The sequence below is a fragment of the Eubalaena glacialis genome, chromosome 3, assembly GCF_028564815.1.
Source record: "Eubalaena glacialis isolate mEubGla1 chromosome 3, mEubGla1.1.hap2.+ XY, whole genome shotgun sequence".
Classification (NCBI taxonomy): Eukaryota; Metazoa; Chordata; class Mammalia; order Artiodactyla; family Balaenidae; genus Eubalaena; species Eubalaena glacialis.
In genome coordinates, this window is record NC_083718.1 from 194890667 (window position 1) to 194917241 (window position 26575).

At 66.2% G+C, this 26575-nt stretch overlaps 1 protein-coding gene across 2 annotated transcripts in view; it reads right to left on the reverse strand.

The window, feature by feature from the left end:
- Positions 1-262: 262 nt before the first annotated feature.
- AGRN (agrin) overlaps positions 263-26575 on the reverse strand; it is a 32808-nt gene continuing 6495 nt past the window's right edge. Inside the window, exons 3-36 of one of the 2 annotated variants that reach the window (XM_061185204.1) lie at positions 18530-18577; positions 14864-15079; positions 14404-14628; positions 14091-14315; positions 13696-13902; positions 12399-12617; positions 12130-12324; positions 11834-12034; positions 11603-11751; positions 11410-11515; positions 10582-10698; positions 10335-10499; positions 10036-10179; positions 9807-9931; positions 9626-9731; positions 9201-9533; positions 8984-9121; positions 8406-8533; positions 8133-8247; positions 7934-8053; positions 7469-7816; positions 7051-7243; positions 6723-6938; positions 6018-6247; positions 5791-5925; positions 5596-5692; positions 5326-5490; positions 5099-5210; positions 4525-4641; positions 4203-4395; positions 4034-4121; positions 2613-2837; positions 2030-2133; positions 263-1677 (exon numbers count right to left, since the gene is read on the reverse strand). In XM_061185204.1, coding sequence (XP_061041187.1) covers positions 1520-1677; positions 2030-2133; positions 2613-2837; positions 4034-4121; positions 4203-4395; positions 4525-4641; positions 5099-5210; positions 5326-5490; positions 5596-5692; positions 5791-5925; positions 6018-6247; positions 6723-6938; positions 7051-7243; positions 7469-7816; positions 7934-8053; positions 8133-8247; positions 8406-8533; positions 8984-9121; positions 9201-9533; positions 9626-9731; positions 9807-9931; positions 10036-10179; positions 10335-10499; positions 10582-10698; positions 11410-11515; positions 11603-11751; positions 11834-12034; positions 12130-12324; positions 12399-12617; positions 13696-13902; positions 14091-14315; positions 14404-14628; positions 14864-15079; positions 18530-18577 — 5663 coding nt within the window. In that variant the 3' untranslated portion in view covers positions 263-1519. Of the gene's footprint in view, positions 1678-2029; positions 2134-2612; positions 2866-4033; positions 4122-4202; positions 4396-4524; positions 4642-5098; positions 5211-5325; positions 5491-5595; positions 5693-5790; positions 5926-6017; positions 6248-6722; positions 6939-7050; positions 7244-7468; positions 7817-7933; positions 8054-8132; positions 8248-8405; positions 8534-8983; positions 9122-9200; positions 9534-9625; positions 9732-9806; positions 9932-10035; positions 10180-10334; positions 10500-10581; positions 10699-11409; positions 11516-11602; positions 11752-11833; positions 12035-12129; positions 12325-12398; positions 12618-13695; positions 13903-14090; positions 14316-14403; positions 14629-14863; positions 15080-18529; positions 18578-26575 lie in introns of those variants that run through there. The other variant, XM_061185205.1, reaches the window with a different exon arrangement.

The following is a 26575-nucleotide window of genomic DNA, read 5'->3' on the forward strand; positions in this document are numbered from 1 at the left end:
TGCAGGCCTCATGGGCCCACCCGGCCAGCCCCTCGCACAACAGTGTGCGCACTCACTGCACAGGGTCTCCTCGCCAAAAGCAGCCCCCACCCCAGCACAGGACCCCCTCCTCCATCCAGAGCCACCTAAGGGAGCTTGAAGCCTGCACGCCACCATGAAGCTCAGCGAGGAGCTCCCGGGACAGGAACCGGCTGGGTGGGCGAGCACAGGGCCAGGCGGGGCTGAGAGCAGTGGTGTTGGTGTGGACAGACACAAGCGCCTCTTGAAAGTGTTCAGACTTTATTTCACGGTGATTGACACAAACACAGACTGGAGTTAGTAACAGGACTTCTGAGGCCCCTGCAGCCTCTGAGCCTGACAGCCCGGCCCGGCTGGGGGAGGGGCTGCCACCCCCACCAGGACAGGTGAGGGCGGCTGGGGGGACGGGAACAGATGAGACCTAACATTGCAGCTTAAGGCATTTCTGGCTTTGCAGCCGTCTCTGCCACCCCGCACCTGCCCTTTGGTGTTGGTTAGACACCCAGCCCGCTCCCGGTCACTCTTGCATAAGGACAACCACTCCCCACACCAGAACTGGACAGGTTTGCTGTGTGGTGTCCTCAGCTGCCCTCGGGCCGGGACAGGAAAGACAACAGCCCCGCCACCCCAGCTGTCAAATGAAATCAATACATAAAGACTCTGTGGTTGGTGGCCAGGCCTGGACGTGCATCCTCAAGAAGGGATGCTGGCCCCCCAGGCAAGCAGGCAGTGGACGTCCACCACGTCACAAGCGGCCCCACGCCCTCTCAGGGCTCCTCATGGGGCCTTGGGGGGAGGAGGGGGGACACAGCCATGTCCAGGGTGGCTGGGCGGATGGGCAGGGCCAGCTGCGGGCCAGGGTGCCCTGAACAGGCCTGTGCCCGGCCTCTGCTCTCCAGTGCCCTGGCACAGGTGGACTCAGCCGGAGGGAGGGGCGCAGCATGGCCTCAACAGTGACATTGTTTCACAGGACTGGCACGGGAGGCCTGGGCTCGGCGGGCCCTGGTGAGGCTGGTCCCGCCCAGCACAGGCAGGGAGGAGGGGCGGCTCAGATGGGAGCGCAGAGGGGCCCCGTGGGGCTCGCACAGAGGAAGGGCCCCCTAAACCCTACCTGCTCTGGGGACACAGGCCCCGCCAGGTGGAACGTGGGCAATGTGTGTGTGCAGGGTCTGCCGACAGGCCGGAGAACACGGGGGCCAGCACACGTGGATACTCGGGGGAGGAACAGCCTGAGAGGCCAGGACACGGTGTCCCAGGGCAGAGGGGCACGTCCCAAGGCTGCTGAGTGAGCCAAGCCCTCCATGTGCAGCATTCCTCCCCCAACCCCTTGGAGTCCCTTGGCACCAAGTCTGTCTCTGCAGCGTGCCTGCCTGGATGGGAGGGAGGCCGGGCCAGCAGTCCCTCCGGCTGACACATAGGCAAGAAAATCATATCAAAAAAGCAACAAGTTTACAAAAATAGAAAATAATTACAGCAGGGTGGGTCGTGGCTGCATTGTGGCTCACGGGGCAGGACAGGGCCGAAGCTCCGGCTTGGTGACGGCATCCTCCAGCAGGTGCAGCGGGCGCCGACCCACCACCACGTCCCGCAAGCAGCCCACGAAGCCCGTGCCGTAGGCCTTGGGCAGGGCCTGGCCCACGGGCAGCTTCTCTAAGCCACCTTCAGGAAGACAGAGGAAAGGTCACTGGGCTCAGTGACAGGCAGGCCGGACACTGGCGGGCAGAGGGGCCCACTGCATCTGAATGACCAGGTGAGTTACCTGCAGCCTGTCAGTGCCCGGGGGTGACCAGGGGACCAGGAGACGAGCCCCAGCCTCCTGGCCCCACACCACCCAGGGCACGGCAGGGGCTAAGACAGGAGGGGAGAGGGCCCCACCCCAGCCAGCCCATCTGCTGTCCTGGATAGCGCTGACACGGGTGCCCCTCTTCGTTGCCAGCTCCAGGGGATGGGACCTGTCCCTCAGAGACCCTTCGCTGTCCCTCCCCTGGCTCCCCCCCCACCAATCACTCACCCAGCCACAGGGCTCCATCTGTGTCCAGTTGCGTGGCACCCAGTGGGGAGGAACCAGTCACAGGGGCCTCGTTGCCCACCTGAAGGGAGCCTTCCCTCTGTTCCCTGGGGGCGTGGTGGGGTGAAGCCATCAGGTGGCTCCACATCCTGATCCCTCCATCCCTTTCGCCCCAACACCACACCCTGGGGACCGTCACCAAGTGTCACCCCTGGGGGCCAGGATGGAGTGGCACTGACCCCAGGAGAGCACCAGATGGCCAAGGGCAGGGGGACCTCCTGTGAGTCAAGCTTTGCTGGAGGGGACGGCCAAGGCTCAGACCAGAGGGACATGTCCCCAGCCGGCGTCTCGGTAGAGCAGGAAAACCCCTTTCAGATCAGGGGTCCCCTGGCCATCACTGCTTCTCCTGTACCCTCTCATCCCTCCCCCCGCACTGGCAGTGACCTCAGGTCGGGCCACCAGCCCTACTCACCCTCCTCCCCCTACCAAACTCCTACCCTAGCCACGAGTGGCCAGGCATGCCCTGGCCGGGCAAGTCCAGGCAGCACCCACTGCTATTCTTGGTGGCCCCAGGCTCCCTGCTGACCTGTGTGCCCTGACCCGCAACCAGCGGTTGGTGTTGACTGGTACGGTGGAGCGCAGCACCATGGGCTGGGAGCCCAGGTCGTAAGCCAGCTGCAGGCGCCCGTCCACGATGGCCAGTGCGATGTAGTCGGCCCGCTCTGTGGCTCTGCCACTCCACAGCACCAGCCCCTGCGTGGCCTCGGTGCGCAGGCTCAGCTCAAAGTGGTTGCTCCGTAGCGCCTTCTCGCTGGTGGGCAGAGGGCTGGTCAGGACCTCTGGGAGGGTGGTGGGGACGGGGTAGGGGTGGGAGGAAGGTGAGGGGCATGACTGCAGAGGCCATGAGGGCTAGTGATGCCCCGGGGGCAGCTGGACGGGCAGGTGGTGCACACCACTAGTGGGACAGATGGGCCGAGAGGTGGATGGTGGGAGGTGGGGCCAGACGGGCAATCAGAGGAGTGAGGTGGACAGACACAGGGACAGCTCGGCAGAGAGATGCTCAGAGAGACGGGAGGGCAACAGGCAGACGGCAGGGGCCAGGGGCCACTGCTCACCTGGGAAGGGCCCTGGAATCCGGAGTCTCAGGGCTTAGATGCAGGAAGAGAGGGAGGCAGGTGAGCAGGGGGACAGACGGGCTGTAGCGCAGAGTGGGGCGGGACCCAGCAGCAGCCCCTCCCCACACCCCCTCTTCACCAGTGGAAGGTGGGAGGAGCAAACATCCATGGAAGACACACAGGACCCTGGGACACTGGCTCCACCCACCACGGAGCCCTGGCAATGCCACACGTGCAACACACATGGGCAGACCCAGAGCTGGTGGGCATGGCCCAGGCCAGGTGCAGAGGGAAGAGCTGGGGCATGGGTGACATGGAAGGAAGACCGAGGGCCCCTGGTCGGGAGGGAGCCCTGGATGGCCCCCCACACACGTGGATGTGCGCACACAGACACGGGGGCATGAGTGTGCGCGTCTACAAGTGTGCACACGCGTGCACGCCGTGCCGGTGCCCTGTGGCGAGGCGAGTAGCTGCAAGGGGTGGAGGGGTGGGCTGGCATTCAACACACATCTGGGAAAGGGGTGACTCCCCACTTCCAAGCTGGGAAACTGAGCCCCGGGCAGCACAGACAGCACCCCCAAACCCCCATCCTCCTCCACTGGGGAAGGAAGTTCTGCCCTCGCCCTTCGGATGTGCTGCCGGGTGGGTGAGGAGCAGAGGATGGTGACAGCGAGGGTGGAGGCGGAGCTACTTACGCTGGGATCTCATTGGTCAGTTCGCTTGGAATCAAAGAGACAGAGACAGTGAGAAGGAAGGAGGGTGGAGGAGGGGCGGAGGTGGGCACAGAGCCGGGGGCAGGAGTGGAGGGTCCCGCGTCTAGCCCTGTGCGGCTGCCCAGACAGGACCCGAGAGCGGAGGGCGGAGGGGCGCCTGGCTCCGGTGGGCACACTACCTCTCCGTCACGGCGTTGAGGTACTCGATGTAGGTCCGTCCGTCAAAGGCCAGTGTGTCCAGGTCCCCGGCCGACTTCTCAATCAGTCCTGAGAGACAGCGGGGTGAGTGCGGCCGTGGGCGGGCTCCCCCCGCCCCGTCCAGCCTTGGCCCTGTGCCCTGGCCCTCACCCTTCTCGCAGTGCAGCCCCGAGAAGCCCCCAGGACACAGGCACTCGTAGGAGGCCTCCCGAGGGAGACAGGAGGCCCCGTGGAGGCAAGGGTGACCCTCGGCCTGGGTACAAGGGTGGTCTGCAAAGGACGAGACGTCCACCGCCCGCACCACGTGCTCCCGGGTCAGCAGCTGGCGGCCGTTCAGGGAGACCTGGGGGATGGGGAGCGAGAGGCTCTGTCCAGCCTGCCCGGACAGCCCCCACCCCCGGAGGACAGAAGCCCCCTCTGGGATAGGCCCTCCCTCGAGACTGTACCAGGGCACCGCCCCCGCCCCACATACCAGCTGGATGGCGCCATCGAAGCCAGAGGACACGGCAGCTGCCCGGGCCAGCTTGCTGAAGTCAGGGGCGCCCCCCACATAGAGCGGCTCCTTCAGGTTGAGGACGGTGTGCGGCACCTGGGGGGAGGTGCAGCAGGGTGAGGGGCTGTGGAGCCCACCCACCGGGCAGGAACAGGTCGAGCCCCAGACCAGGGCCCGCCCGCCGGTGATGACCCGCCCCGCGCCCTCCAGCCTGGTGGAAGCAGAGTTAATCACAGACGTGGCCACGCGCGGGCTTAGTGGGGGGGAGCTACTCTAGGGGCGGAGGTGGCAGAAGAGGGTGCAGCAGGGTGAGAGGGGACGTACCTTGCGGGATTTCTGGCATCCGGAGAGCGGAGAGCGGAGGGCGAGCGGGGTGGGGTTGCAGAGCAAGGGCCGGGGAGCAGTGGGGGCAGAGAGGAGACACAGACAGAGGCCCGGGGCAGAGGAGAGAAAACAGTCCAGTGAGCGCGGGCTGTGGGGCGGGGGCCGCACGCCGCCCGGGAGGAGGAGGGCGGCGGGAGCAGGTGCGGCAGCCCGGGAAACACTCGCTCACCGGGGACTCCCCCAGCACACGGGGCCCATCGTCGACCCGCATGGCTCCTTTGCGTCCGTTTCGCTCCAGGGAGACCCTGGTCCAGGCACCCAGGGCCACTGGCTCCTTGCTCCTGGAGAAGGGGGAGTGCCGTGAGCAGACCGGGGCTCAGCCGGCCTGCCCGGCAGGGGCCTGAGGGACACTGCACAGGCGCCCAGGCCGGCCCCCTGCACCCCCGTGCGGCCCACCTGATGACCGCTGCCCCCTTGCCCAAGTCGTAGCGGAACTCCAGGACACGGTCGTGCAGTGCCAGCGACACAAAGTCGCCCTTGCCGTCTGTCTTCTGCCCATTGTAGAGGAGCAGGCCGCTGGGGCCCCGGGCCAGGAACACCACCTCCAGCGCCATCTTCTCCCTGGGGTCGCATGAGGGCAGGCGGGGGTGTCTCGATGCCCCCTCACCCCATGGCGGGATGGGGTTGCGGGCTGCTTCCCCTCACCCACCCCTCTGCCCAACTGACCCCAGGTCCCGCTCAAAGGCGTGCAGGCCTTTCAGCTCCAGGTAGGAGAAGCTGTTGAAGTCGGCCAGGAAAGGCTGGCTATCCTCCCGCTCTGAGACTGTGAGGACAGGAGAGGATCACACGGGGTGCCGGGCCCTGACCCCAGAGCCCCCTCACCCCCACCGCCCTCCCTGCCCTGAGCGCCGCTGTCCCCACCTGTCTGGCAGAGGCTGCCCTCCCGGCCCCGGGGGCACTCGCACTTGGCCTCGCCCTGGGGCAGCACGCGGCAGGGGGCTGCCCCATGGCAGGGGTTCGGCTGACAAGGGTCCTTCTCGTCAGCACAGGTCGGGCCTGGAGGGAGGCAGGTTGGGGTCCCAGGAGGCCTGAGTCCCAAGCACAGACACACAAGTCCCCCCAGCACCCGGTCCAGGGCCCGCCCTCACCAAAGCGGCCGGGTAGGCACCGACAGTGGAACATGCCGGCCTCCAGGGCCTGGCACGGGGCCCCGCCGAGGCAGGGGTTAGGCACACAGGGGTGGTCCCCGCACTCGCCCACTCCGGAGCTTCGGGTCGCAGACCCCTGCCAGTCACTCAGCTCCAGCTGCCGGTTGTTGACGTCCAGCAAGCGGATACAGCCCCTAAGACCGACGCCGACAGAGGTCCGCTCGAGCACCCTGCCACCGAGATGAGAGGGTCAGGGGTCAGAGGCCGGAGACCAGAGCTGTCTGTCCTCTCTCACAACCAACTGTGACACTGGCGTCCCTCAATCAGCTGGGGTCGTGAGTCAGGGTTGCTCCCCATCCCCAACCCCTCTTTTGGTCCTCACAAGATGGACAGTCAACCCACAGAATCAGGAGGTGGGTTGGGTTGGGTTGAGAGTCAAGGGTCGGGACTGAAGGTCAGGGCCAGCCCAGCCCCTCCTTGGTGATTACACGGCAGCTTGGTCCTCAGGATCAGGACAGAATCAGGATCCCAGTCAAGGGCTGGGGTTGAGGCCAGGGTCACAGCCGTGGTCCACACCCATCCTTCCAACCCCTTTGTTATCCACAGGGAAGCTTGGACCTCCTGGATGCCACCCCCAAGAGTCAGGGATCAGGGCCAAGGTCGGGGGTCTGCGGTCGGGGCCACCCCACCCTCCTCCATGCTCACACGGAAGCCTGGTCCTCCGGGACGCCACCCACAAAAAGGTCCATGTCCAGGTTGAGGCCGTCAGTGCCACTGGGGCTCTGGCCCAGGACAGGGGTCTCACCGTCCACCGAGAGAGTGCCCTGGCGCCAGTGCCGAGACAGCTCCAGGTGATGCCACCGGCCGGGCTGCACGGGCACTGAGCTGGTCAGCACCGCGGGCCCCGAACCTGTGTCGAACCTGGGGGGCGGGAAAAGGCGCTCGGGACAGCCAAACAGAGCCAGGACCACGGGCTAGCCCTGCCCCCCAGTCCCCACCCTCATCCCTGACCCCCCAACCGCCCGCCACCCACCTGAGCTGCACGCGGCCCCCCAGCAGCGCCAGTGCCAGGAAGTCCTTGCCCCGGGCATTGCCGTTGTAGAGCAGCAGACCCTGGGGCTCCAGCGCCCGGAATTCAAGCGCCAGGCGCAGGGTGTGGTAGGCACGGAGGGTGGGGAAGGCCAGGAAGGAGTGGCCCCCGAAGGCCGGCACGGAGGGGCGCAGTGCTGCAGGAGACGGAGGGGCAGTGGAGGGCACAGAGGACCCGGCTGCCCGGGCTCTGACTGCCGGTCTGAAACCCCCAGCCCTGTCCCCAGCGCTGGGCCAGGGAGTCCAACCCGCCCCTCACCCCAGCCCGGCCCCCCTGCCCGGCCCCCGACTCCCAGCGGCCCGGCCCTCCCCAACCTGGCCCCCTCTGCCTCCCTGCCCCTCCCCCGCGTGGATGACCTTACCCTTCTCACAGACAGCGCCCCCCCTGCCCGCTGTGCAGCGGCAGGTGAAGTCTCCACCTGAGCCCTGGTCCTGGCAGGTCCCCCCGTGGAGGCAGGGCTGGGAGTCACAGGGCCTTGGGGGCTGCTGGGTGCCTGGGGGCGGGGGCCGGTGTGCAGGCATACGGCTAGGGGCAGGGGTGGGGGGCTGGCGCGCGGTGAGGGGCACTGTGGTCCTGCTGACGGGCCGGCTCGTGTGACTGGGATGGAGGGCCCGAGGGGTCACAGCCGAAGGTGGCAGGCGGGCCACAGTGGTGGCTCTGGCCGTGGCTGCAGCAGGCGTGGCTCCCGTGAAGAACGCAGGAAACCAGTCTGGGGGTAGGGGAAACCGTCAGGATCCGCGAGGAGCAGGGATCCCGAGCGCAGTGCGCAGCGTGGGGGACGGAGGGTGGGGACAAGCTGTGGCTGGCGGCCGGACCAGGCTCTCACCGAAGTCCATGAACCGCACGTGTTCCTGCAGAGGCCGCCTCACGCCCAGGGACCGGCGCCTGGATGCCTGGATCTGCCGGACCAGGGCCTGGCACACATCGGGTGCCCTGAAGGCTGTGGCTAGGGAGGAGGGACCCTGAGCATGGTGGAGACCAGGGTGGCCCTCCCACTTCCCGGGGGGACTGGGGTGGGGGCTCACTGGGGTCGAAGTGCACGTCCACAATGGCTCGGACGGAGTTGCCGGGCCCCAAGTCCCGCAGGCGGACACTTCGAAAGTCCTTCTTAACGTCCGAGTTCCGGAAGAGGTCATCCAGCTGCGGGTGGAGAGTGAGTTAGGGCTCCGGGAAGCCGCCCAGGCTGGACCATTGGGCCCTCCCCCCCCCACCCACCCCAGCGCTTCTCTGGGTCTGTCCTGGGAAAAAGGCCAGTGGCTGGGTAGGGGCTGCCACCCTGGCCACGGCCCCACACTTACCGCACTCTCGATGCTCCTGGCGGTCTCCCCAAACAGCTCGGACTTGGGGTCAGCCATCTCCGGCGTGTAGAACAGCTCCTGCCCCTCGACCCCCTCGAGCTCCAGCACACCCTGGAACACCTTGGTGGCTGCGGGGGAGGGAGCAGTGAGGTCCTGCCTGGCACCTGCCTGGCCTCTGGGCCAGCCATGGGCACAGGCCCCAGCAGCAAGCCACGCGGGGTGCAGGGCAGGTGGCGGTTAGTCAGATGGTCATGAGGTTAGTGGGGACCCCGGGGCAGGGCTGGCATCGGTTACCAGACAGACTCCTTGGAGCAGTGCCCCAGGCCGGCTTGCAACAGGAAAAACAGGTTAGCCACGGGGTCCTGGGCACCCAAGCATGTGCGGGGGCCGAGAACACACGTTATGTCTGCATGTACTGAATCCCCAAGACCGCTTGCACATGTGTGCTAAGATCAGAAGATCACAAACCCTGGGAGCCCACCTGCTGGACAGGCCCGTGGCCGGGAGGAGAGACGGCATCCCTGGATGCGTCCAGGCCATTCCTCACGCTCCGCCCTGGCCCCCGGCCACCCACTCACCAGGACAGTTGGAGCCCTCTGCGTCCAGTGAGGGCGTCTTGCCATCTGAGCAGCAGCCCATAGGCGAGTTGTAGCAGGAAGCCCTCTCCATGGGTGGCCCGGGGGTCCCAGCGCTGTCTCTCTCAGGAGGCTCGAGTCCTGGGGAGGTGCCGTCTGAGCCCAGTCCCAGATGCAGCCCTCCTGGGCCCTGCCCCCATGTCCTGGAGCCTGTGCTCACCTCCTGAGCCAGCCCCACTGGCCTCCAAGTCACCACTCAGCTCCTCGTCACCGCTCCCATCAGCGCTGCCAGATTCGCCAAAGGCAGATGTGGCGAGGCTGGCTGCCATGGAGGGGGCCGTGGGAGGCATGGTCAGCACGGGCCTTGCAGCGGTCCTGGGGATGCTGGCAGTGGTCCAAGGTTGTGATGCGGGTCGAGAGGTGGGCCGGCTGCGAGGGGTACTGCTGGGAGCCAGGGAGAGGGCGCTGGGTGGAGGCAGCAGTGCCTTGCTCAGGTCAAGCCCTGAGGTGGCCACAGATGCGGATGTCGGACGGGGGCCGGAAGTGATGTCTTCTGTAAGGAGAGGAGATTCCAGGTGGCGGGGCTGGTGGTCAGAGCAGGGTCAGGCCTTCCTGGTCAGTCTGGGGCAGTGGGTAAGGCCTTACCCTGGCAAGGGCCGAGGCTCTGGATAGAGATGTCCAAGCCCTGGCGGCAGGCGATGGTCCTCAGCTGGCACTCGTTGCCATAGGTGACTCCATCTGACCCACAGACCTGGGGCACAGGGCACGGATGCTGGGGGGAGGCCCCTCCGCACCCCCGCTACCCTCCACACTACCCATCCCTCACCTTGGTAGCATTGGCCCCTGGACAGGCGGGTGTTGGGCACACGCAGTGGGCGGAGCCAGCCTCCTCCACGCAGGACGCCCCGAACTCACAAGGCATCTCAGCACAGGTCTTGGGTGCCAAAGAGTCTGGGGCAGACACGGGAGAGCCCACTGGCTCAGGAAAGCCCGTCCCTATGACGGCCTCATCCCCAGCACAGGGGGCCAGGGGCAGTGCCAGGTCTGGCCCTCACCTGGTTCACAGCCAGCAGGGCCCAGGGCACGGCCGTCTGGACACTGCCCGCACTTGGGTCCGGCCACCCCAGGCTTACAGGAGCACAGCCCGGTCATCTGCTCACAGTCGTCCCGCACGGCACCCTGGGGGTCACAGCTGCAGGCTGGGAGGCAGGGGAGGAGGCTGAGATCTGTGCCTGGCTTCCCCACGGGCTCCAGAGCCTGGCCCAGCCCCTGCCAGGGGGGATGAGGAGAACAGGGGCAGGGCAGACAGGCAGCGGTGCTCAGCTGGGGACCGGTCATGGGCCCTGCCACTCACGGGTACAGCCGCTCCGGCCATCGGTGACGATACCACGGAAGTTCCAGAAGCCGGGCTCACAGCGGTCACACTTGAGGCCCCCCACGCCCGGGCGGCAGGAGCACTGGCCTGTGGCCGGGTCACAGGTGCCACTGTAGGAGCCGTGTGGGTTGCACTGGCACAAGCCTGCAAGGCCAGGGCAAGACAGGGTCACTGCAGCTGCGTGGCTCTGCCTGGCTGCGGGTCAGGGCCAGGCTCGGGTACTCACTGGGGCAGCCAGCCAGGCCCACGCCCCGGGCAGCAGTGATGTTGTCCTGGCAGCAGCCGTAGGGGGTCTGAGCGCAGTGCAGGGGAACCGCAGGCAGCAGCGGGGCCAAGGTGGGGGCTGCAGGGAGGGGCAGGGGTTGAGATGCCAGGCAGGGCCAGACGCTCAACCTGGGCACGGCCACTCTGCCTCAACCGCCCCCGCCGTCACCACTCAGCCCTCCTGATGCCGGCTCCCTCCAGGGCCTGTGGGTCTGCAGCTCGGGTCACAGGTGAGAACCCCATACCACATAAGACAACAATAATGTGTCTGCACACCAGGTACCAGCAACATGTGAAACGCCCACAGATCGTGGACATGAAGCCCCGTGCACACACATACAACCAGAGCCACACGCTCGGATTAGTGGGCCTCTGCAAGGTGGCAGGCACACATGTACGCCACATTCCCCCACGCGCAGACACACACAGGCGCACTTGTGCGTGCACAAAGATACAACGATTGCCGGTCACCGTCAGTCTCCTCCCAGAAGAAAAAGTGCCCGGAGGGTGGGCCTCACTGGTTCACTGATGCCCCCCTGCACACAGTAGATGCTTAGCGCACACTTGTTGAGCGGCAGGCACACACGTCCACGCACCACAGCTGCACAAATACAGATATGCACTAACAGCACACACAATACACGTGTTCACACAGGCCCACCGGGGCACACACGCGACAGCTTCGAACAAGACACGGACCCCCACAAGCCTCACACCCGTGGGCACACGTACCTCTGCACAGGCACATGTGTGCCCACACACAGCCGGACACGCCCGCACGCCCACTCACCACGGCAGGCTCCCCGGGCCACGACGTACAGCTCTGGCCGCGATTCACACCTGGCCTTCTCCAGCTCACACTCGGCGCGGTAGGTGACCCCGTCCGAGCCGCACACCTGGAGGAATGGCGTCAGGGCAGGTGTGGGCGGCCACGGCCCCCGCCTCCCTGCCCAGTGGGAGTCAGGGGAGGGTGGGGGCCTCACCGGGCTCCTCAGGACGCTCTGGCAGCTGAAGTCGCAGACGCACGGCCCGTCCTCCGAGTCCTCGTCCCAGACGCCGCCTCGCTGCCGGCACAGCTCCTGCTCACACTCACCGTGCTCTCCAGAGCCCGAGCCGCCCGAGCCGCACTCGGCTGCGGGGAGGAGGCCAGGTCACCTCGGGGTCCCGGCCGAGGCTGGCGCCCAGCAGCCCGCACCAGCTGCCCCCGAGCCTACCCTGCTCACACGGCCCCGCCCGGGCCTCCTCTATCTGCGTCTGCTGCTGGCAGGCCGCCTCGCGGAGCTCGCAAGAACTGCGGTAGGTCACGCCGTCGCTGCCACACACGGGGCCGGGCGGAGGGCGCTCACACCGGGGACACACGCACCGCCCCGCTGAGCACACGGCCCCGAAGGCGCACACTGTGTCTCCGCAGGTCTCTGCAGAAGGCGGGGCCGGGGGTGGGGGGGTCAGCTGATACTGGGTGGAGGAGGCACGGGACCACAGCCCGCCGGGTGCCCCCAGCCCCACTCACGGCAGGGTCCAGCCGAGGCCACGTGCAGGCTGATCTGGCGTGTGCAGGCGTGGACGTGCAATTCACACTCGCTGGCATACGTGCGCCCGTCAGAGCCGCACACGGGCTGGGCCGAGGCCACGCACTCGGAGGGGCACACGCAGCGCCCGGTCTCAGTCTCGCACAGGGCTCCAAAGCGGCACTGCCCACAGCGGTCTGGGGAGAGGGCTCCATCACCACGGTGACCAGGACGGCCGCCCCCCAGCTAGACCCACTCATCCACCACTGACCACAGGGTCCTCGGCGAGCCACCCGGATCTCCCGCCCAAGGGCGCAGGCCGTAGCCTCCAGCTCGCACGTGCTGCCGTACGTGACGCCATCGCTGCCACACACGGGATCGTAGATGCCTGAACACGCTTGCTGACAAGCACACTCGGCTTCCCCATTCTTCACAGCACACATCGCCCCAAATGGACACTGCACCCCGCGGCATGGGGACGGGGGCTGGTCTGGGGAGAATGTGGGCACTCAGTAGGGTCCCCACCTGCTCTCCTAGGCAACGCACAAAGCCCCCAGCCCCACGCAGCAGACCCTTTCCCAGGGTGGGGATGGTGTAGGAAGAGTGGACCAGGAGAAGGGCGGGATGCACAGGACACAGCAGAGAAAGGGACAGACGCAAGACAGACATGGACAGGCACACAGACTCTAACGGCCCCAGGTCCCTGCATGAGTGTGGGGCGGGGCTGCCCTCTAGACACAGGAGCCTCTGGACTGATCTCAGGGGCTGGTGGGAGGGCCAGGTTTACCAGCCCACCCAGGCCACTGACCCCTGACCACCAGCAGCCCTGGGACACCCATGCATGGGGGGGTGGTGCTCTCTCTGTGGGGGGAGGAGTCTGCAACCCAGAGCCACACCCAGGGCCACACGGGGGGGGGGAGGTGTCTGTCCACTTGCTCTGAGGACCACAAGGCCAGGCAGCAGCGAGCCACCCCCCCCCTGCCGCGCGGGGGGCAGACCTCGGGCTGTGGGCTCCTGGCGGCAGGCGCGGTACCTCATCCTGCCAGCAGGTCAGGCTGGAAGACACAAGAGGTGGAGCCAAGAGGGAAGAGAGAGCAGAGGAGAGGAAACAGACGCAGAAAGAGAGACCGGAAAGATGGACAGACCGGCCGACGGGGACGGAGTTAGAGGTGGGCGGAGCCCCAGGCCACGCAGGACACGCCGTCTCTGCCCCTTCCTGGTCCCTCGAAGCCCGACTGAGACGCTGCCTCTAAGGGGGCTGTGTGTCCCAAGAGCGTGGGACCCGGAGGACTTGAGGGCTGTCGGGCAGGTACCAGGGAGCCTGCCCATGGACCCCTGCCTCTGCCCCACATCCCCCCAGGTGCTGCAGGCACCTTCCTGACAGATCCCACCACCCCAGAGCCCGCTGACGGACAACAGCCCTGCCAAGCCTCCCCAGAGTGACCAGCTGTCGCCCACAACCCCAGGAAGGAGAAGCATGACTCAGGATGGAGATGGCATGTGATGACAGGCAGCGGGGACTGCCGGACCAGCCTGCTCGCAGCACGGAGCCCGCCCACGGTGCTCACCACACGGGCCCTGGTGTTTGGCGGGGAGGCTGCGCTGCTGCTGACACTCGGCCTGCTGGCGCCAGCAGTCATTGTCGTATGTGTGCCCGTCGTGGGCGCACACGGGTTTGTAGGCCCCATCACAGATGACACGGTCGCAGGAACAGCGGGGGTGGCCTCGGTGGGACAGACACACGGCACTGAACTTGCACGCCTCTGGGCACTGGTCTGGGGGGGCAAGGAGATCAGAAGAGCCAGAGTACCACGCCAGCCCCCACGCTGGGATGTGCAGGGGATCCACGGGCACACGAGGTGATGAGCGGGGACCCATGAGGCATGCAGGGGAGGGTGGGGACAGGCAGGGCCCTGGGTCATGCAGAGTGCCAGGACGGGGCCCTCCCCCAGGAGCCGCCCACCTTGAGGCTGGCACTGGCCAGAGCGCACTTTCTGGAGGAGGAGGCCTCGGATGGCCCCGGTTCGGCCCATGACGCAGTCATTACCATAGGTAACCCCATCATCCCCACACACGGGCGCCTGCCTCGGAGGGCAGCTCTCTGGCCGCAGGAGCATCTTGGGGCGCCGCGTGCGGGGGTCCACACGGCAGATGCTGCTCAGGTCGTTGAGGGAGCCCTGGCAGGGGTCTGGGGGCGGGAAGGCGGAGGTCAGGGCACTGCCGCTGTGTGCCCACACTGACTGAGGTCATGCTACACGCGCAGGGGTGGCGCTCACCGCAAGGGCCGTCGAACTTCTTGAACACGTTTTCCTGGTGGGCGCAGGCTTGCCGCAAGAGCTGGCACTCGCTGGGGTAGTCAGTGCCGTCGCTGCCACACACGGGGCCCTCGGGGGCCCCCAGGCACGTGGCAGGGCACAGGCACGTGGCTGTCAGTCCATCCGCGGAGCGTGCACAGGTGCTGCCAAAGCTGCAGGTTACATTGGAGCAGGGGTCCCTGGTCCCTGTGGACGGAGCAGGGTGGGGTCACACTGGCCGGCGGTCGGCCCTCCGCACACCCCCTCACCGCAGGCCCCGCCCTCCTCATCCCTCCTCATCCCTCCTCACTAAGGCCCGCTCCAGCCCCGCCCCCGCGCACCCCCCCAACTGCAGGCCCCACCCCCCCTCACCACAGTCCCCGCTTCCCCCCCCCCCCCCCCCCCCCGCATCCCCCTCACCAAGGCCCCGCCCCGCACTCACCGCAGGGCCCCTGGCGCAGCAGGCGGATGCGCCTCTGCTGGCTGCACTGCGCCCGCTGCAGCTCGCACTCGTTGCTGTAGGTGGAGGCATCCGAGCCGCACACGGGTGCCACCACGCTGGGGCAGGCGCTCTTCTTGCACACGCAGGAGGCTCGGCCCGGCTCCTCCGCGCTGGGCTCGCAGACGGCGCCGAAGCCACACAGCATTCCTCGGCACGCTGCGGGTGGGGCGGAAGACGCGACAGGGTGGGTAGGGGCCCGACCCCCCTGCCCCCTCCAGGCCCACGGTCATCAAGCACACAGTCCAACGTCCGCACACCTGCCAGGATCTTGCACGGACGGTCACACATGCGCATGCGTGCCCACCCATGTTCGTGCTGGCGCTCACAGGAACCCCGGGTGCGCCCATCACAGCCAGGGCCTCAGGCCCTCCACCTCTCAACAACCCTCCCCCCGCCCCGCAGAGCCTTCTCTGCCCCCGCCCCCCTCAGCCCCGCAACTGTGGAAGGGGCATTGCATCTGCTCCTGACCCACTCCCCACACAGAGGACAGACAGACAGGCAGCCCCCAGGCCAACTCTATCACAGGGAATCAGCATCCCCACCTCAGAATCGAAGCCCCTCTTCCGACTGTGACCTACCCCTCAGAACCCCGGCCCGCCCCGCCCCCTCCCTGGGAGCTGCTCCAGTGTCCCCGTCCACACCTGGCCCCTGCCACCTCCCCAGGGACCAGCTCCTCTGCCTTTCATGGACCGGCCTGAGGTCATACAGCTGCAGGACAGGGGGTGGGGTTATCTGAGGTCAGGTCACATGCTCCACCCTCGGCCCAGAACCCAGTGCCCTGCCGGCCCCCACCCCTCTCTTCTCACTTCTTCCCCTTCCTGCTTCTCTGGAGGCCTCCCCTCTCCTCAGGCCTGTCCCCACTTGGGCTCTTCTCTGCCCACTCCCCCACCTTCCACGTCCCCACAGCCAGCCTCCCCCGGGTCCGTGCTCTGCTGTGGCTCGTGGCCTGCCCTCCCTCCTAGGCCTCCCAGCTGCAGTCTCTCCCTAGGGCCCCTCGGGTATCCACACACCTCATCCTTCCTCACCTATCCTCCTGGGCCCCCACCTCAGGAAATGTCCCCACCCCCACCCCCTCCCCAGGTCCTGCTGCCCCACCTCACACCCAGCATGACCTCCTCAGGGACCCCAGCACACTGAGCCCTGCGGACCCGACTGTTTTCTTCTTTAAACATTTTAGCTCTCAGCTTTGCAGTGTCGCCAGCGCACACCCGCTCACTGAGTCGCAGAGCCGTCAGGACAGGCCCTCCTGAGCACAGTGTCAGGGCAGCGGGCAGGCTGACTTCTCAGGACTCCCACCCAGGGTGACACCCCCATAGGCGGGGCAGGCCCATTACGGGCTGCGGCTGTCTGGATCCAATAAATGTTTAATTGGGTGCACTTATCATTAATAAGTTATGGGGGTCGGGGGCGCCCCCCCCATCACCTCCCAGCAGGCTCAGGCAGTGGGGCAGGAGGAAGCACCCTCAACTCCGAGGGGGGTGGAGCAGCGCGGGGAGCTGGAGCTGTCACCATAGCAACAGCCCACCCCAGGCTCCTGGGAGTCTGTCTGGGAATCCCTGCCCCCACTGCCCACAGGCTGAGTGAACTGGGGCTGGAGGCCAGGGTGGGGCCAGCACGGATACCCCAGCCTGAACTCCCTGCAACCCCCCTGTCCTCCCCCCACCTCATCTGGGCACCCACGCAGATGCTTCATCAGATCCTGGGGCCAGGCTGCCCCACGGCATTCACCCGCCAAGTGACTGTGGGCAAGTTATCGCCTCGCCATACCTCAGCATCTCCTCCAGTGAATGGGGACAATAGAACCTACCCTCCAGGGTTGTTGTGAGGCTAAATGGGCCAATACCTGCAAAGGCTTGGAGAGGCCCAGCACGCCACTCTGTGCAGGGTGGGGGGTCAGCCGCTGCGATGACTAGAGCAGTCAGAGCTGTCCGCACATCGGCCACCCCTCTGTCCTGGCTCAACACTTTGCCTACTCATAGCCCCTCTCCTCACTTTCCGTCTCCCGCGGTCTCCTTCTCTCTTCCCTTAGCACTTCCTCTCACTTTCAGCCCTCACTTGCCCAAGGCCCTGGGGACCCCCAGGCCAAACCCACGGGCACTTCCCCCGTCTGGCTGGCTGCTCTATCTGGCTTCAATTGGACCTGCTGATCAAGGTCTCTCCCAGGGTCCTGACCCCATGGCCGAGGACTTGGTCACCACACTGCCCCTCAGGCTCCCTGCCCAGCTGCTCTCTGTCTGTGCCCTGGGGCTCAAGCCTCTCTCTCCCTCTGGTCACCCTGGTCCAGCCGGACACCACCCAAGGTCCTAACCCCTGGGCCAAGGACACCTACTCCTGTATGACCAGTAGGTTCCTCGTCCTCCAAGACTTGCACCCTCATCATGCAGGCTGCCCCTCCTTAGCGCAGGTGGAGCGCCCAGAGACCTGCAAGCTTCATGGCCCTTAAGCGTCACCTCTGGGGCTCTGCCATGCTTGCCCTCCTGAAGGAGCCTCACTCCTTCCTTGCCCAAGGCTCCCTCACAATGTGCGATGCCGGAGGCGGTGGTGGCTTTTTAAAGCCTCCGCCGGTTGGAGTGGGTATATTTAACTCTCTCCCCAGACTTGGGTAGGTTGGAGGATGGAGCGCATGCCCTGAGCCCTGCCTGTGACCAAGAATGTGCTGTGTGTGTGCCTGGGAGGGATGACGATGGTCATGTGGGGTAGCTGTCCCGAAAATGTGTGATGGGATCAGAGTGCAGGTGTGGGGCCCATGTGGAAGGCTGTGGGGCGAGCTAATGCATGTGTGAAGGAAAAGAGACACGGCAGGCCTTGGGGCTTGAGGAGAGAAGGCTGGGGACGCTGGGAGAAAGGAAGGTGTTTAAATCCAGCCAGCTCCAGGCCTCTTGTCCACAGCCTATGAGAGGCTCAGTCCTGGGCCCAAACCCCCAGCCCAGTGCAGACCTGCCCCCTCCCACGGCCCATCCCATGTGTGGACGGCCCTCTGTGTACTTCCAGGGACCCGGGCCGCGCCTGCCCAGCAGGGGGCCCAGGCACTGAAAGCAGACCTGGGAGCAGCCCCCTCTCCCAGGAGGACCCCAGGCCACCCCTTCCCCTGCCCTCCTGAGGCCCTGACAGCTTCCTCTCTTCCCCTCTCATATTAGCTTAATTACAGCAGCCCCCAGGGAGGCCGGGCCCCAGCCCACAAAGCAGGTCAAGAAGGCCAGGCCCAGCCTGCTCAGTCCAGGAACAGACCCGCCCATCCCTCCTCAGACAGCTGTTGTTGGTCCTGCCGAGGCCCTCTCCCTGAGCCCCTGGCCCCCCACGCCCTCTGTACACATCTTCTGACCCATCTCTCAACCTGTGGGCTCCAGGACTAAGTCAGTCCCAACTTTGAGGCCAAGATGGGGCCAGGCCCAGGGACTCCGGACCCCACGTTCCCTTTGCTGTCCGCCACTGTGGACTCCCCAGGAAGGACCCAGGTTCCCTCACCCAGCCTCCTCTTGCTCCAGACACAGCTAACATGTCTGATGTACACACCCCAAGAACGGCCCCCTGACCACCAAGAGTGCCACCGCCCCTCCAGGCACAGATTGCCAAGCTCAGTCTGTCACCAATTGAGCCCTCACTCACCATCCGGAGGCGTTGGGGGCACTGGTGTGAAGTGGGTCCCAGGTTTGTCTGGAAAAAAACAAATCTCCAAGTCAGGCCCCCCCCCTCCCCCAGCCCGAGCCAGTCCTTCCAAAGCCTGTCCCATTGTCCGGCCTGGAGGGGTCACCCCTGCCTGCACACATCCCTTCCCTGGCTCCACTCTGAGCCCTGAAGGTGGACAAAGACAGAGGCTGAGGCCTGGCGGTGGACAAAGACAGAGGCCCTGGCTTTTCTCTGCCCCTCCAGCTGTACCATCATGGTCTGACACCTGTCGGGGAGGCCCAGTGGCAGGGGTGTGGGCGGCCACCTATTCCCGAGATGAGCCCCAGGCCCTGCCAAAGCCCCCATTCCCAGCGTAGCCAGCTGCCCCCAACCCCCCAACGAAAGTTGTCTCTGCAGCTCAGGATGAGGGCCAGCCCCTGCCCCCCCCCCAGCCCACAGACAGCCTTCGGGGGGCCCAGGCATCCGGAGAACGACCCATGGTGTTCCCAGACGATGCAGTGGCCCATCTGAGCCACGTCACAGCTGGTGGCCTCTCTGTGACCCTGCCTGTCCCCTAATCTTTGGTGGCTGAGGCAGGGGACCTCAGCGAGCAGAGAGGCAGGGTCACCTGGGCCCAGGAGACTGCCACACCCACAGACGTACAGTTGTTCAGGAAGAGTAGCACCGCGAAGCCGAGCGTGGCGGTGGCCAGGAGGATCAGGCAGACGTTACAGGGGATCATGAAATACCGCACCAGCAGGGAGACCCCGCGCCGCTGCCGGGGGTCCCGCTCCAGCGGCAGTGGAGGCATGGCCCGGGCTCCTCAGCCCCCACTCTTGAGGCGTGGGGGTCCTCACGGGGTGCCCTTGGGCCTCTTCGGTGCCACTCGCCCCATTCCTGGACCCCTGGGGCAGTTGACAGCCGCTATATTCTCAAAGTTCAGCTCCAGTCACAGCTGGGGAGTGGGGGGTGCCAGGCCCCCTCCACAGCCCTTGAGGCTCATAATGGGAGGTGTGCAGAATTCTCCTGGAGTAGAAATCCCAAGTTTGGGCTCGGAGGGAGGCGGAGGAGGAACCGAGGGCCAGCACCACCCCTGCTGTCCACACCGGTCAGCGCCTGGGCCGGAGGCGCCGGCAGCTCTCCGCGGGGCTCCCGCTGGGCTCAGTCTTCCCGGAGACAGCCTCGGGGAGTCCCGCAGCCCCGGATCCTGCCCGCCTGGCTGCCCAGGAGAAGCCGGTCCGAGTGGCAAGGGCGGCGAGCGGCCCCTCGCCCGGGACTCGGCGGGTCCCGGCTACTCGGTCCCCGGCGGAGGCGGGAGCGGCGCCGGCTGCGAGCGGGAGGAGCGAGCGCGCCTCCGGAGGGAGAGAATAAAGAGCCGGCCGCGGAGGGCCGCGCCCGCTCCCCGCGCCCAGGCCGGGGCTGAGGCGGTGAGCGAGGGGCGAGGGGCGCCGCGGAGGGAGGGCGGGGAGCAGAGACAAAGGAAGACGCCTCCGGGGACCCCAGCGTCCGCGGGGAGTCGCGGCTCGCGCCGCAAGGAGGGTCGGGCGGATGAGGACGGGAGGGCGACGGCACAAAAGAGAACGCAGGGGCTGCGGACGCTGGGGGACGGCTGGGGGGACCGGGGCTGGAAGGGAGCGGGGGCCGGGGAGGGCGCAGAGGTGGGGCGCTGGGGCTGGGGAGGGTGCAGGGTCGGGATGGGGGCCGGGGTCGGGGTAGGAGATGAGGGGGAGCGGAGGCTGGAGCTGGAGAGAAGGCAGGTGTGAGGGCGGGGTGGGGGGCTGGGGAGTGGGGGCGAGTAGGTGGGCGAGAGTGGGACGGGACAGGGTCCCCTCCCGCTCCCACCCGGCTGGGCTGGGCTGGGCTGTGCGTGTGAGCGGCGGCGCGGCGGAGTGTCCGAGGGTCTGTCTGTGTCCCCGCAGGGGGGATCGGCCTGCACGAAGGACCCGGTTCTGGGCTGCGGTCTGCGTGTTACCGCGTGTGCGTGTCAATGTCTCTGCTCCTGCTGGCGCGACCCAGGCACTGTGGGGGTAGCGTCTCCAGGTACATACACACAGGTGGGGAGTGAGCTGGGCTCAATTCAGAGGGTGCGCCACCCCTCCCTAGGAACTGACAGCAGCACCTCAAACCATCCGCGCACCCCCAACTCGCGTCCGCGAGGTGACAGGATCATACAAATGAGTCCCATGTAAATGAGCGTTATGCAAATAGTCGCGGGGCTCCAGGCCCAGACCGCAAGCCTGGAGCGCCCCCTAGAGGCCTTCCGGGAACGTCGAGACCCTGACGTCACAGCGGGCCAGGGCGCGCGGCCCACCTGGGACTCCCGTCCTCCCCATCACGTGTGCAGCTGCCTCACAAACATGTCCCTGGAGTCCTCCCACACACACCTCGCTCACTCCCTCCTCGTCGGGTGGGCTCTCCCCCCCCTTCCTTGGCTGGGACAACCACCTGCCAGCCAGCACCCAGATGGTTCTTCAGGTCCATCTCCTTGGACTCCTTTCAATCCTGCGCCCAGGCACACTAGTACCAAATCTCAGCGGGCTCAGCCCACCCTGTCCGGGTCCCCCATCACCCACAGGAGAGGTCTTCAAACCTCTTGGAGCCCTGGAACCTGAGGGTCTACTGAAACCTTGCAGGAAAAGTCAATACACAAAGTGGTCCCCCCCCCTACCCCGTGCCGCGATGGACCCAGAGTAGCAATCTGTCAGGCCACCTGGAGACCCTGCCCCTGGCTGGCCTCACTCTCTCCTCAGGGGAGCCTCCCACCCCCTCACCTCACCACACCACACCCTGGCACTGCCCACACCACACTGAGAGTGGCGATGCCCCGGACTTGGAGCACCCAGGGCAGGGTCTGACTTTTTATCTCCTCCGGGCAGAGCTTGGCCCAGAGCCCAGAACTTGGTGTGGTGAGCCCAGGCAGTGACACATTTCCCATTTACTTCTCACTGCAGCCCCCAGGACTGCAGTTTGAATCCCTTGACTCAGGGAGGGGCCCACAGACAGTGCCAGGGTTTAAACCACAGACGTACGCACTGGGCACACGCCCGCACAGGAGCCCTGTCTGCTGCTGCCACTGCAGCTTGGGACATCATGGCTGGGCCCTGCTGGAGGAGGGGAGGCAAGGGGACCAGAGTGTGGGAGGGGCAAGCCCTGGGGTCAGTGGGAGCCAGTGCTGGCAGGGCAGGCCTCCCCCAGGCAGAGACCCTGGACTCTGCCAGCAAATGGGCTGGCCTTAGGGCTCACGTGGTGGTGGTGGCGGTGCTCAAGGCCTGTCAGGTCTGGCCTGGGGAAAGGGGACCCGCATGCAGCCCGGTCCCTCCCAGCCCCAGCCCGAGCCCGAGCCTGAGCCCCCACAGGGCTTGGATGCCTTCAGAGAGACAAAGGGCCATTGAGGCCTCAGAGCCAGCTGGGGGAGGGGAGCTCAGGCTACCCGAGCTATTTTGGGATCTTCAGACTCAAAATCATTCAGCCCTGACTAGGCCACGCAGGCTCAGACCCCAGGAACAGAGGGTGCTCCGAGCCAAGAATCGGCCCCCCTCTGGGCTTACACACAGCAACACGCTACTGCTCACACGTGTACACACACACACTCGATGTCCCAGGCCTCACGTACGCAGATACATGTACACCCACTCACTCAAGTCTGCACAGGCACTGGGTGTCACACACTCACCTGCGTGCATACACACTGCACGCCTTCATGCAATGCAAAACTTGCCCCTCGGTCACACAACACACACTGGGTGTGCCCCCAAGTACACGGTGTGGTTGCGCCCCTCCAGGTGCTTCCCTGGCCCTGAGAAGGAAGATGGGGAATGGAGTCTAGAGAGGATGGGAAGTCCTACCTACTGGCCCTCCGCCGACCCCTTTCTTACGCAGATGACCCCTCCCTCACTCCGGAGGGGCCGGGCCCAGCTGCCCCCGAAAGGAGGGGGTGGGGGTGGGGCGGCACCGCCCTCCCGGCGGCGAGCACACACCGCGCGTGCGCACACACCTTTAATGTCGGGCGTCGCGGCCGGCGGCGCCTCGGCTGGTCCCGCGGAGGGCGCGGTCCGCCTGTCCCCACCGCCGGGACCTCGAGGGTACCCCGCTTGTGTGTGAAGCGCGTCGAACAGTCGAGCGCCGGCCGCCAGGCGGCCCGGAGTCACAGGTGTCTGGCCGTCCCGGTGGGGGAGGGGAAGAGGACGGGGCAGGGCGGCCCCTTCCCCCAGCCCCGGCCTCCTGGTGTCCGGTCTCAGGCTACGGCCGTCCCCTCCCCCTCGGCCTCAGCAGACAATGGGCGTTTCACGGCGGGACGTCGCTGCTGCACCCGGGCCCGCCGCTGGGAAGGAGGCGGCGTCCAGCCCGGGCCCCGATCGCCGCCTCAGGTGAGGCCGAGGCCGGGAGGCGCCCAGGTTTGAGTCCGCTGGCTGTGTGCCCACCCACCAGCCCCCGGGCAGGGCCCACACTCTGCCGGTTAGCCGGCGCCGACGGCGCCGCCAGGCGGTGTGATTAAGTGAGAGTTTGGGGAAGGGGCTCAGCAGGGCCAGCTCGTAGGGTGGCGACCGCTGGCGGCTTGGACGGCAGCTGCGGCCGCTGACCCCTGGCTTCCCTCCTCCCTCATTACTCAGCCTTCATCCTGACCGGGGCCCAGCCTCCCTTAGCAGCCCGTCTGAGCTCCTCCGGGGTTAGGCTCAGTGCAGGAGTCGTGTCCCGAGTCGGGTCAGCTCTCTGCACCCTGGGAGGTTACCCTGTGACAGAGAGTGCACTAGATCGGAGGGGCGGGGGGGGTGTATCTGTACAGAGACCCGAAGGATGGGGAGAGGGGTTTGCACCTCCAGACAGAGGCAACTACAGAGGCCCAGGTGACAACGGGCTCAGGAGGCTGCAGGAGACCAGGAGGAGCCAGCCCGGTGAGGCCTCAGGGCAACAGGGGCCATGGGCGTATCCTCCGGCCTGAGGAACGCTGGGAGGAGGGAGCCCGGTCCAGGGCCTGGACACCTGCCAAGACATAGGCTGAAGCCACCAGGGGGCGCCAGATGAACAGAGGAGGGGGACGGTAGGCACCTGCAGAAAAGGGGGATGCGGTGGAGCTGATCCATGCCTTCGGTCCCTCCCCTCCAGGACAGCCCCAAATCCACCTCTTTCGGCCAGGCCCTGCCCATCTCCGGGAGGAAAGAGAAAGCTGGAAGAGCCAGGGTGGCACCTAAGTGTGGTCAGTGCCTGGTGAGTGGAGACCCTGTGTCCTGCTGAGGGCCACGCCAGGCAGTGAGGGATGCACAGTCCAGCACAACGGTCTGAGTTGGGGGACAGTGCTTCCTGGAGGTACTGACCGGCTGGATGTCAGGATGAAGAGGAGTGACAGACAGACACCTACTGGAACCAGAAAGGCAGGGGACAAAGGGGCAGAGAGACCGGCCAGACAGGAGAGAGCCACAAAGACGGAAGACCAGACGCAGGACAGGAGATTGCAGAGGCAGGCAGCCAGGGTGCAGGCGGAGTTTCTCCCATGGGGGAGGGTGACCCGGACCAGCAGCAAAGGTGCAGCATCAGGTGGGAAGGCTCCTGCTCAGAGGGGAGGGTCCCCCTCTCCCAGCCAGCGGGCTGTAGCTCTGGAGTCCCGGTTTCCAGCTCTCTCGCCCACACCACGCCCGCAGCTGCCTTCTCCCACCCCTCAGCCAAGCTGCAGGGACTACCGGCTGTTCCCTGCATCTCAAACCTTGCTGTGCTGTCTTTCCTGCCCGGAATACCCTTCCCCCTTGGCCTTCGCTCCTCAACACGCAGCTACACCTGGCCTCCTTGGAAAGCCCGTCCAGAACCTCGAAGGGCCCTATGCAGGCGGCAGCGGCAGCCCTTCCAGCGGCCCTGTGAGGATCTGCTGCGGGGCCGTGAGCGGACGGGTGGCTGAGGAAGGAACCCATGGATGGATTCACAAATGGACCCTGGCGACCCTCACTGCCTCCCCTCCAGGAAGAGAAGTGGACGCACATTGCTCCCCACTGGTGGGTCAGGGACAGGCCACAGTCTGGCCCAGATGCTGTGCTCTTATTTCGCCCTCGTGTACATGGGAAGCCCGCATCTGTGGCCAGAGAGACAGGCTGCCTGCTTCTGCCGGGGCCAGCGCGGGGCGGCCCAGAGGCAGCTGCCCATGGGAGGGGCAGGGAAGCTTCAGGCCCGCCTCAGGCCAGAGGCAGACCAGCCTCTCCTGACTTGCCATACCTAACCCCTAACAGTGCCAGCCTCAGGGTCCAGCAGGCACGAGATGGGACAGGGAATCCAAGTGGCCCCAGGGACCCTTCCTGTCCTTCCCACAGTCCTTCCATCTCTGGCACTGAGAAACCCAGAGGCAGAGCCCACAGGAGGCGGGGCCCAGACCTCTGCCGGGTACGGGGGGGTGGGAGGAGGGCATAGCTGGACACTGGGGCAGCAGGCAGGAGATGGGAGCCACATGAGGGCAGAGGGCTGGAGCCCTGTTCCCAGGCCCCTAGGACACAAGCCAAGGTTGCCTGCTACCAGCCCACTGGCAGAGCACCTGCAGGGTCGCCTCCCCAGGCTGATACAAGGGTGGCAGGAACCACAGCCCAGCTGGGGTTTCAATGAGAATCGTGTGCCTGTTGGTACACCTGAGGCTGCAGGCACACGTGCACACGTGCAGGCCACACAGCTGGAAACAGCAGGCTGCCTGGGAGGACAGAGAGCTTGCCCCTCCCATGCCTCTATGCCCTGGTGGGGAGGGGAGTTGGGAGGGGCCATCTTCCCCTTCCCAGGTCCAGCTGGAAGCAGCTCCTGGCAGGGGGCCTTCCTCAGAGGAAGTTCTCAGGATCTGCTCTGGGGGGAGAGGCCCCTTCGAGGGGAGCTTCCCTCCCCACTGGAAACTGCACCAGAGGCCTAGGTCACCCCTGCCCGGCTCCCAGCCACAGCCTGGGACTGGAACGTGATCCCCCCTGAGCCCCAGTGTAGCCCATGGGGGCACAGTGCCCTCTCATGAGCTGCATCACTGTCATCAGGGTAATTGGCACTGGGGCGCTGTCTCATTTCTGAGATCCCTTTTTCTCTTCAGTGAGAGGTGGGCACTCCCTGGGACTCGGGTGTCAAGGGTTACTGGGGCTATTTCAGTGATTGTGCCTGCAGCCCCCAGCCCGGCTGGGCCTTGGGGGCCTGCGTGGGGAGCCATGGTTCCCCTATCTCAATGGTGAGGGGGGGCTGGGGCCAGCAGAGCAGGACAGGAAAGGGAGCCCATTTTTCATCCCCCCCCAGGCCTCTAGGCAAGGGTAGAACTTGTGGGGGGAAGGAGGGAAGTTGGCCTGGAGCCCTCAGGTGGAGGCAGAGGACTGGGGCGGGTGCAGGGGCAGGAGAGAGGCCTGTTTCTGCAGCTGTTTTCCACCTTCCTGTGGTGATGGGGGTGGGGGCAGGCTTTGCTTCTCAGGGGGCTGGGGGGAATTAACCCTTTAGGAAGGAAGCAAAGCAGGCTGGAGGAGGCTGTGCTGGCCTGACTGTAGCAGGGTGATGGTGAGAGTGACCTCTGGCTAGATCCACGGCCCTGAAGTCTGGGCCCACTCCCCTGCTAACCTTACCTGGCAGCCCCATGCCACCCTCTACACTCCCCCCACCTAAGCCTGTAGGATTGGCGGGGCAGGGGGCTGTAGCCCCACACCTGGGCCAGCTAGCCCTGACCAGGTGAATCTAATTTCTCCTCTGTGCACGTGGGTCCCAGCACCCCCAGAGATGCTGTAAGGGCACAGGCAGGCCCCACCGGAATCCACTCTGTCCAGCACCCTGGGGGAGGCCAGTATAGACAGCGGGAGAGGGGAGGACAGTTTCAAAACAACTTTTTTTTGCATTTCCAATCTGCAGGGGAGAATGGAGACCAGGGCTGTTCTCTGGGTGTGGAGAAGGGGTATGGGGTGGGGTCTGGAAAAAGCCCAGAGCTGTTTCCACTAGCTCAGTCGGGCGCAGTGAAGGGACAGGATCCAAAGCCCTTTGGTTTCAGGAGCAGCCCCCCACCCAAGCCCCCGGGGCTGCCCCAGGGAGGACGCCGGCCAGCCCACCGTGGGCCCAGGGGAGGTC